This window comes from Elephas maximus, chromosome 25 (assembly GCF_024166365.1).
Source record: "Elephas maximus indicus isolate mEleMax1 chromosome 25, mEleMax1 primary haplotype, whole genome shotgun sequence".
In the NCBI taxonomy this organism is placed as follows: Eukaryota; Metazoa; Chordata; class Mammalia; order Proboscidea; family Elephantidae; genus Elephas; species Elephas maximus.
Window position 1 is genome coordinate 23,072,392 of NC_064843.1, and position 10,433 is coordinate 23,082,824.

The 10,433-nt window shown below is 53.7% G+C and overlaps 1 protein-coding gene across 1 annotated transcript in view; it reads left to right on the top strand.

Moving 5' to 3' along the window:
* The window catches only part of CDH22 (cadherin 22), a 78,117-nt gene extending 68,507 nt beyond the window's left edge, over positions 1-9,610 (top strand). Inside the window, exons 10-11 of the mRNA XM_049869239.1 lie at positions 4,384-4,635; positions 8,563-9,610. Of these exons, the coding sequence (XP_049725196.1) occupies positions 4,384-4,635; positions 8,563-9,143 (833 nt within the window). The 3' untranslated portion in view covers positions 9,144-9,610. The remainder of the gene's footprint in view (positions 1-4,383; positions 4,636-8,562) is intronic.
* Positions 9,611-10,433: the final 823 nt, after the last annotated feature.

A 10,433-nucleotide genomic window follows, 5' to 3' on the forward strand; every position in this document is an offset into this window, starting at 1 on the left:
GGCCCCTGCTGTGCCAGGCATTAACCCTTCAGTTGTTTGGTTGTGGCAAGGCCGAGGGAGTATGGGATGGGGAAAAGGCTGAGGCAACAGGGGGACATTTGGGAGGCTCAGAGTAGCAGCTATTTAAACCTTTTTGGAAGTATCTTAATATTTTAACAACCAGTATGGCAAGTTACCTGCTCATCATGCCAGTGGTGTTCTGAGCTGGCCCCAGGAGACATAGATAGCCCTGGCTGGGCCTGGCCAATTTCATGAGCCGTTCCACCCCAAGGGGCCTGAGTCTCTGTCCCAACTGACTCTATTTGTCCAGGGGCCGCCAGAGCTCTCCTCTAACGTGACCACCTGGTAAGGTTGGCAGCAGCATGCCTAAGGTCAGAGCAGCCAAGGAAGGCCCCCCTCTAGTCCCCTAGTCTCTTCCTGCAACGTGCCAAGCCCCTCCTCCTCACCATATAAATATCCTGGATGACAAACGGCTACCCCAATCCATCTGTTTCTTTGTACAAATTTGTAGCCAGTTTGGAAATGTGATTTATAAATATTGCTTCTGCAGCCAGGAATTGACACTGATCTATGTCAGGCCAGATGGATGGATGCGGTGCCGGGCGTCCATCCCACCTAGAAGGGTGGGATGGGGGCCTGGGGTGGCCAGAGGCTTCCCCAGCTGAGGCAGCTGCTGCCCAGGAGGCAGCTTGGGAAGTTCAGGGATGATGGGATGGTGGAGTGGCAGGGACCAGAGCCTTCAGAACATACGGCTCCATGGCCAAAGACAGCAACCCTGAGAGACAAACATCTTTCCTTCTCTCCCCTGCTCTTGCTGGGGAATTTGAGGCTGAACCAGGGCCAGCCTCCCATTTCTCAAATCTGTCGATGTCTCTCTGCCTCCACTAGCACTATTATCTCACACCTAAAACACACAGTAACTTCCTAACTGCTCGCTCTTCTACATCCACTCTTGTGTTTTAGGATGACAAGCTCCTCCAACTAGAACGTAGGCTCGGCAGGGCAGGGACCATGTCTGTCTTGTTCACTGCAGCCCCAGAAGCTAAAACAGCCCTAACAAAAGGGTGCTGAGTGAATATTTGGCATTGAATGAATGGATGATATATCACAAGGTTAATGTTTTTTGCTTAAAACTCACCAATTGATGGCCTCCCATTGCTTTTAGGAAAATAATCCAAATTCCTCACCGTGGCCTCCAAGATCTTCCATAATGAGCTCCTGCCTCCCCTCCAGCCTTGTCTTGACTCACTGTAGCCACACTGGACTCCCACAGTTCTGGGAGCGTGTTATGTCCCTTCCAACCTCAAGGCCTTTGCATGTGCTGTTACCTCTCCTTGGTTAAGGCCTACCCATCACTCAGGGTTCAGCAATATCACTTCTTCCAATAAGCCCTCCACGAACCTTCCAGGCTGGGTCAGGTCCTCTGTTATGTACTCTTCCTATACTTTGTAGCACTTGTCATGGTTTGTAATTGTAGACTTCATTTTTGGGTTTATTTGATTAACATTTGTCTCAGATCAGGGACTATGGTTGGTTTACTTCTTCATTGTTTTCCCCCAGTGACTAGCATGGCGCTGGCACATAGGAGTTACTCAATAAACGTTTGTTAAATGGATGGATAGATGAGTGGATGGGTGGGTGGGTGGATAGATGGATGGATGGGTGGGAGGGTGGGTGGATGGATGGATGGGTGGGAGGGTGCGAGGGTGGGTGGATGGATGGACGAATGGACGGATGGGTAGGTGGGTGGATGGGTGGGTGGATGGATGGATGGATGGATGGATGGAGGGAGGGAGGGAAGGAGGGAGGGATAAATGATTTAATGAGTGCATGGAAAACATGTCTATGCCGCCAAGTCAGTGATTGGCAGGGGACACCACTGTTTGTATATCTGAATGAACCTTGTGCTCAGTCATCTGTTAGCCATGCCTTGATACCCTAACAGGCACCATCGCCCCTGGTGGTAGGTACTGGAATTGAAGGCACAATGTCAAGGTTGAATTCAGACAAGCAGCTTGTCTCTGAGCCTCAATTTCCACAGATATAAAATGAGGATAATGCCACAACTTTTGGTTGTATTAAATATGACTGTACTTAGGGTACCCAACACAGTCCATGTGCATAAAAAGCGTCCAGTCAGTGTGAATGAGCCCATACCAGTCCTTCTCCCCATCTTGCTCTTGAGCCTCCTTTCTTCCCCAGGGAAGTCAGCTTGAAGAGCTGACTCAGAACCACCAAGTACCCCAAAGTCGTGGTTCAAACATTGCTCTTCAGGACTGGTTCAGCACCAGGCCCCGGCTGACCATATAGTGAAGAGACAGGCACACAGCAAACACGAACGTAATACAGCGTGACAAGTGCTGTAACTGAGGTGTGTCTGGCCCCTGAGTAGTCAGAGCAGGGAGGGGTAAGCCATAAATCCTTCCTTCCCAGGCAAGCCGAGAAAGGAGGCCACAGAAAGGAGGTGACATTTAGCTGGAGCGTGATGGATGAGGGATTCGCCCAGGAAAGAGGGTGGAGAGGGCAATCTGGAGAGCAGAACCTCATGAATAAAGGCAGGGCAGCCTAGCCAGATGGTGATGGCGTGGTGCAGCACTGGGAAGATGGGGCTGGGGTATGAAAATAATAGCAATAGCAATAACCAGCCTGTATGTGCAGAAACTATTCTCAGGGATATGTGTGGATTGTACCAGTTAACCCTCACACCTGTAAGGATTAAATGATACTATTTTTCTTCATTTACAAATGTGGAAACTGAGGTCCAAAGAGACTGAGCTTCCCAAGCTAGTAAATGATAGGCTCAGTATTATTTTTTTAACATTTTTATGAAAGTTTTCAAATTGCAGTAATTCTTTTTTTTACAGTTGCTATTGGGTTGGGTTTATTGAGTCAATTCCTACTCATGGCAACCCCAAGTGTGTCAGAGTAGAAGTGTGCTCCATAGGGTTTTCAATGGCTGATATTTCAGAAGTAGATCGCCAGGCCTTTCTTCCAGGGTACCTCTGGGTGGACTTGAACTGCCAATCTTTTGGTTGGCAGCCAAGGGCATTAACCACTGCACCACCCAGGGATTCACTGTAGAAGTAATAGACTAATATAATGAACCGTCATGTGCCCATCACATAGCTTCACCTCACGGCCGGTCTTGTTTCATCTTGACCTTCAGTCCACAGGACAGATGTGACCAAGGTCACAGAGTCAGTCCCTCTAGGGGCTCTTTTCCCTACAATATGTCCATTATGGGGAAGACCAGGACAGGAACACCAAAGTGGAGGCTGCTGGGGAAGGGGCTGAGTTCACTGGGGCCAAAAAGCTGGAAAGTGACTCAGGCTGCCAGAGTCTAAGACAGACTAGCCTGCAGACTGCAAAGACAAGGAGAAGGACTCAGGAATGAAGCCTGGGCCCCCCAAAGGAAGACAGGGCCCCCCTTTTGTGGAGCTGGCTGTGACTTTGGTCTCTGAGTGCAGCTGCACCGCTGCATTGCAGCCTGGCTGAGTGGAGCCATCACAGTGATGGAGGATAAGGGATGGCCTCACTCATACGGCAGCCAGTAGGGCGGGTGGGAAGGGCAAGGGAAGTGGGTGTATGCCCATGCTCCAAGACCAGACACCCATCCCCCTCGGTCCCACCTGACTCTCCCAGCAACAGGCTGAAGCTGCAGAGAAACAAGTATGATTTGTGTCAGTTCACTGTCCTCTCCAGCCGTCCTCTCCCAGGTGTGAAAATGAAGGGGGTGGAGGGAGAGACCTTGGTGCTCTAGGGTCCCTCAGCATACCACGGCCATGCCCCCAGCCTTCCAGGCTTAGCCTCTTAACCAGAGACCCCAGAGTCGGTTCCAGGACTCCTGCCCAGCCTCAGGGCATGGGGTGACAGAAAGATCCTCAGCAAGAGGTAGATACCAGTGAGAGTTCCCAGTCCCCTCTGATGGCCCAGGACTTGTCAGGGCCTGTCAAGCCACAGTCCAAGGACCCAGGGACAGAACACACCAGGCAGCTGGGGTCGAATCTGCAGGCTTTTGAGACAAATGACCGAAAAAAAAAAAAGGAAGTTGACATAGTGGGACAGGACGTTGGCACAGCTGGGGACAGAATCTTGGAACAGCTGAAAAGAGAATCTTGAGACAGCTGGGAAAAGAATCCTGGAAAAGCTGAGGATAGAATCATGGGCTGTATGGTTGGGGACAAGATCTTCCGGCAGCGGGGGCAAAATTTTGGGACAGCTGGGAACAGAGTTTAGAGAGACCAGGGAATAGACCCATGGGTCAGCTGGAAGGCAGTAGCTTGGAGAAGAGGGAGGCAGATGTTGAGGCGGGGTCAGGAGGTGGCTGGGCCAGGGGAGGCCGACCCTGGGCCTGAGTCACAGCCAGCCCTTCTTCTGGAGCAGACAACACGGCCGCCGTGCACACACAACACGTGGGCTTCAACCGGCAGGAGCAGGACGTGTTCTTCCTGCCCATCCTGGTGGTGGACAGCGGGCCGCCCACACTGAGCAGCACTGGCACGCTTACCATCCGCATCTGCAGCTGCGACAGCTCCGGCACCATCCAGTCCTGCAACACCACGGCCTTTGTCATGGCCACCTCCCTCAGCCCTGGCGCCCTCATTGCCCTGCTGGTCTGCGTCCTTATCCTGGTCGGTGAGTCCCCCGAGAGCCACCTACTCCTGCCTGATCAGCCCTCATCCAGGCCTTGGGTTTCCTCCCCAACTGGCCTCAGTTTCCCCCTCTGTACAACAATGGGCTGGTATGAGTGATCTCCGAGCTGTAACATGGTGCTGATGAGAAGTCTTCTAACTACTCAAGAGGGTGTCAACCCCCACCTGGGACTAAGTTCATGCTGGCTTACCCTCCACACAGCCCAAACCCTCCCTGAAATTCAACATCTATTCTTTAAAACCAAACACATTTCTTAAAATTCTCTTATGTCTATACCATTGCCATTGAGTAGATTCCAACTCGTAGCGACCACATAGGACAGAGTAGAACTACCCATGGGGTTTCCAAGGTGGCCATCTTTACAGAAGCAGACAGCCACATCTTCCTCCCCAGGAGCAGCTGGTGGGTTTGAGCCACCCACCTTTCGGTTAGCAGCTGAGTGCTTAACCACTGTGCCACCAGGGCTCCTTCCTTCTGTCTAGAGTCCTTTTGTTTTCTCTCTATAGGACTTTCAGTAAAAAGAGCTCTTGTGAGCCTCACAACTACCCAGACAGGTATATCATCCCCATTTTTTGGATGAGGAAACAGGCTCAGAGAGGCTAAGTGGCTTGCCTAATGGTACACAGATAGTCTTCTGACTTGAAATCAGGTCTTCTCACCCTGGGTCCCCTGCTCCTTTAACTTCACTACCTGCTATGTATCTAAACTGGGGGCAAAACCTTGGGATGACTGGGGAAGAATCCTAAGACATTTGGGGGCAAAATCTCTGGTATCAGTCCCACCAGCAGCCAACTGAACCCCCAAATGTCCCCAGGGAAGAGGTCAAGTTATCTGGGTGCTAAACTGGCCAAAGATGAACTAGCTCAAGTGGCCAAAATGCCACCTATCACCATGGCAGCCACAGAGTGCAGGAAAACACCTACACCTCAGCTCTGACCACTGGGTTTCACAGGGCAGCCAGAGCTGGAGAGACTCCAGGGAGGTCTGGGTTGCAGACAGCACCTTTGCTCAGTTTCCTGGGACAGGTCAGCTGCACCTCCCCACCCCTACCCTCCTTACCACCTACCACTAGTGTGTCTTCTGCCAACCCTCAGACTACCTGCCCGCAACCAAGCTCATTGGTGCGGCACCTCCTCAGGTCCCTGCAGAGGCCCCGGCAGACTCCTCCTAGCTGGAGGGCCAGGCTCCCCTTCCCTCCCCACTCCAGCCCATGGCTCAGAAACCCTTTTTCCAGAGGGTGCACTTTACAGCAGTTTCATTTTCCGAGGCAGTGCAAACAAATTTCTGCCTAATTGCCCACAAACGAAGAAAGTGCACATCAGTGCTCTAAAGGTGACGGGCGGAATCGCTGAGCAGGCCTGGCACATCTGTCGCCCGCCGCCCGCACTCCCCACCATCTGCTCTCCCGGGCATCCCCTCCACAGCACCGAAAGCTGTCCATCCATCTTTCCCACTTCTCTCCTGACACCTTCCCTCCCTCCTGCCCTCCTTCAGGACCTGCTCCCTAGCCTCCACCCCTTCCCTGTCATGAGCCCCTTGTTAGGTGGTAAGCCAGCACCCTGCCCCATGGCCCCAGCAGCTGGCTCTGGCTACTGGCCCTGCTGGAGCTGTTTGGAGCACCAAGAAGTGTCTAGTACTTTCCAGCCCTGTCTGTCCATCCATCTGCCTATCCATTTAATCCTCTCATTCGTTCATCCGTTTACTTATTTATCCATCCTGTGAGCTACTCCTCTGTGCTGGAGGGTTCTAGGCGCTGGGGATTCATCAGTGAAAAAAAGAGACTAAAAGCCCTGATTAACTGGAAAGTTGGAGTTGCCACCACGGAGATGGGGAAGGCTAAGGGTAGGGAAGGGAGAAAGATCATTTTGTCAGCTTTGGTCATGTTCACTTTGAGAGTCTTCTGGTCAACCAAGAGGACATGTTGAGTAGGAAGTTGGATATCCAGTGTGAAGTTCAGGGGAGAGGACCTGGCTGGAGGCTGAGATATGAGAGCTGTCGGCTTCTAAGTGGAAGTTAAAGCCTGGAGACTGGAGGGGAGCACCAAGGGCGTGAGCGAGGATAACGAACTATGTTAAGAAGTCGGAGAGAGGAGCAGAAGCCTGCTTAGAAGATGGTGAGCAAGTGATCAGGGAGGTGGGAGGAGGATGAGAAATACGTGGAGTCCTGGAAGTCAAGTGAAGAAAGCCAAATGGGGACGTTTCATTCATTCATTCACCCTTTCACTCATCCAGATCTCCTTCCACCTCTTCCTCTGGTCATTCATTCATTCATTCATTCAGCAAGCTCAAGTGCTGACTGGATGCCAGGCACCAAGCTAGGGGAGCATTTCCCTGCTCCTTAAAGGTAGTTTGTTTTTTGTTTTTGTTTTTTCCAGGGGAGACAGACATGTTAACACATAGTCACAGCAGGGTCTGTGCTAACACAGAGTGGGGAGGAAAAAAAAAATGTTACCATCAAGTCAATTCCAACTCATGGTGACCCCATACATTACAGACCATAGGGTTTTCTTGGCTGTAATCTGCAGAAGCAGGTCGCCAGGCCTTTCTCCTATAGAACCCCTGGGTGAAATGTCCCAGGAAACTGAGCAAAGCTGCTGTCTGCAACCCAGACCTCCCTGGAGTCTCTCCAGCTCTGGCTGCCCCATGAATCCCAGTGGTCAGAGCTGAGGTGTAGGTGTCTTTCTGCACTCTGAGGCTGCCATGGTGATAGATGGCATTTTGGCCACTTGAGCTAGTTCATCTTTGACCAGTTTGGCATCCAGGTTACTTGACCTCTTCCCTGGGGATATTTGGGGGTTCAGTTGGCTGCTGGTGGGACTGATACCAGAGATCTTGCCCCCAAATGTCTTAGGATTCTTCCCCAGTCGCCCCAAGGTTTTGCCCCCAGTTTAGATAACATGTGATGAGGTTAAAGGAGCAGGGGACCCAGGTCAGCAGCAAATAGCAAGCCGCTGTGCCACTCAGGGACCTTGAGCTGCCTCAGCATCACCTGGAGGCCTCGTTAAAACACAGACTGCTGGGCCCCACCCAGGAGATCTAAGCAAGGACCCAAGAATTTGCATTTCCAACAAGCTCCCAGGTGATGCTGATGCTGTTGGTCCAGGGACCACACTTTGAGAACCACTGGGCTAGAGGGAGGAACCCATCACCAGGGGAACTGAGGCAAAGGCACTGAACCTCCTGATGCTCTCTGGGAAGGGCTCCTGCAGGCGACACCTTGACCTGAGACCCAAAGGACTGAGCAGGAGCCAGAGTGAAAGAGAGGTCAGAGTCAAGGACATCTCTCACCACTCCCCTCTGCCCCATCATCCCTCACTGCCTCCTTCACACCCCCAGCACCTGGAGTCCTCACAAGTGTCTCTTCGTGGAATTGAGGATGGGGACCTCGGACATTTAATCCAGCCTTCTGCTTAACACCCAAGGAGCCCTGGTGGTGCAGTGGTTAAGCCCTGGGCTGCTGACCTAAAGGTTGCGGTTCGAACCCACCAGGACTCTGCAGGAGAAAAGATCTGGCCATCTGCTCCCATAAAGATTTACAGCCTAGGAAACTATGGGCAGCTCTACTCTATCATATAGGGTCGCTATGAGTTGAAATCGTTATGAGGACATATAACAACTCAACACCCATGAAAACTCTTAGCACTGCTCTCTGCTTGACCCAGTGGGGGGCTAGCCTAGATTTGCACACCTCCTGAGATGGGTAGCTCACTACCTTTCCAGACAGCCAGCTCAGTTCCGACTGTGACTGTTCAAAAGGTCTCTTGAGGAGAAATCTAGAAAATTTCTAACAGTACTAAGCTTGGGCCTTCTCTGCGGTGGGAGATTGGGGGCATAGGGGGCGAGGAACCACTCCTCCCCATGCCCTGGGCGTGGCTCGGCCCTCACTGGCCCGCTTCTCTCTCCCACGCAGTGTTAGTGCTACTGATCCTCACCCTCCGGCGCCACCACAAGAGCCACCTGAGCTCGGACGAAGACGAGGACATGCGGGACAACGTTATCAAATACAACGATGAGGGCGGTGGCGAGCAGGACACGGAAGCCTACGACATGTCGGCGCTGCGGAGCCTCTACGACTTCGGCGAGCTCAAGGGCGGGGACGGGGGTGGCGGCGGGGGCGGCGGCGACGGGGGCGGCTGCGGGGGCGGCGGCGGGGGTACGGGCAGCCCCCCGCAGGCCGGCCTGCCCTCGGAGCGCCACTCGCTGCCGCAGGGGCCGCCGAGCCCCGAGCCGGACTTCTCGGTGTTCAGGGACTTCATCGGCCGCAAGGTGGCGCTGGCGGACGGGGACCTGTCGGTGCCGCCCTACGACGCCTTCCAGACGTACGCCTTCGAGGGCGCGGACTCGCCGGCCTCCTCGCTCAGCTCGCTGCACAGCGGCTCGTCGGGCTCCGAGCAGGACTTCGCCTATCTCAGCGGCTGGGGCCCGCGCTTCCGGCCGCTGGCCGCGCTCTACGCCGGCCACCGCGGGGACGACGAGGCCCCGGCCTCCTAGCGCCCCGCCTGCCCTCGGGGGCGTCCCCACGGGCTGAGGACCGAAGCTTTGCCGCTGCTCACCTCCCCAACCCTCCCACTCCCAGGGCGGCCGGACGGGAGGGCCTGTTAGGGGCCGATCCCCAACGTCCCTCCCCCCGGCGGCGGCTTTTGGACCCAGGGGTGCGGGAATTACGACCGATGTCATTAAAACTGTGGCGACACTGGGCACTGCGTGGCTCTGGGGTACAAAGGGAGACGGGATGGCGGTGCTGCGACGGGAGGGGCGGGTTACCCAATGCTGGCCTGGGGGGCGCTGGAGGGAGGACCCTGCGGAGAACTCCCCCCAACGCCAAGTTTCCCCCTTCCCGAACAGAGTTAAGAGGAAAGAAGGGCTGTTCATTTACTTAGCGCCTACTGTGTGCTGGGACGCTGTACCGAGAACAGCTCAGTTGTCATAGAAACCACGAGGTGAGGTCCTCCAGGTAACAGATGGGGAAAATCGCCCAAAGATGTGGCTGTGATCTGTCCAAGGACACCCAGCCAGTGAGTGGCGGAGCTTCTGGCACTTACCAGCTGCCTAGCCTTGGGCAAGTAACCGCACTTCTTGGGGCCTCGGTTTCCTCATCTGTCAAATGGGGTTAATAACAAAACCGACCTCCAAGAGCTGTGAGGATAAAAAGGGATGATACACGTAAAGTGGTTAGAACAGTGCCTGGCACATAGTAGGTGTTCAATAAATGTTAGCCGATGTTACTATTATTATCATTGTGTTACTGTTATTCTCATTGTGGTTAGTAGAAGCCCAGTGTGTCTGCATTCCAGACCTGAGCTCTCTCTGTTCCCCCAGCTGCCCTTTTTCCAACATCTGGAAGAGAGGAAGAAATGGTCCCAACTGTCAGCTTCTGCTCCTGCCCTGAGTGGGGAGTGGGGATGCCCCCAACGGCAGTGGAGTAAGGCGGCTGGCAGGGTACCAGGAGAGAATGCACTGGGTGGCTCCAGAGACTTGGGTAGTGGTGGTGGGATTGGCAGGAGATGGAAGGGTCAGAAGCCACCAGGCTTGGTGGGGACCTTGTCTATCCAGTCCAGACACCAATCACCCTCCCCATCCATGGACCCCAAGCTAAGAACCCCTGCACTAAATTGTCTCTAAGAACTTCCAGCTCTAAAACCATATGACTAGAAGGCATAGGTTGGTCGTTCCCCCTGCCCCCACAGCCAGTGATTCATTCACTCCGCATTAATCAGGTGTGGATCCCAGCTCCTCCTAGTTGGGTGTCCTATAGAGTTGCTATGAGTCGGAATCGACTCG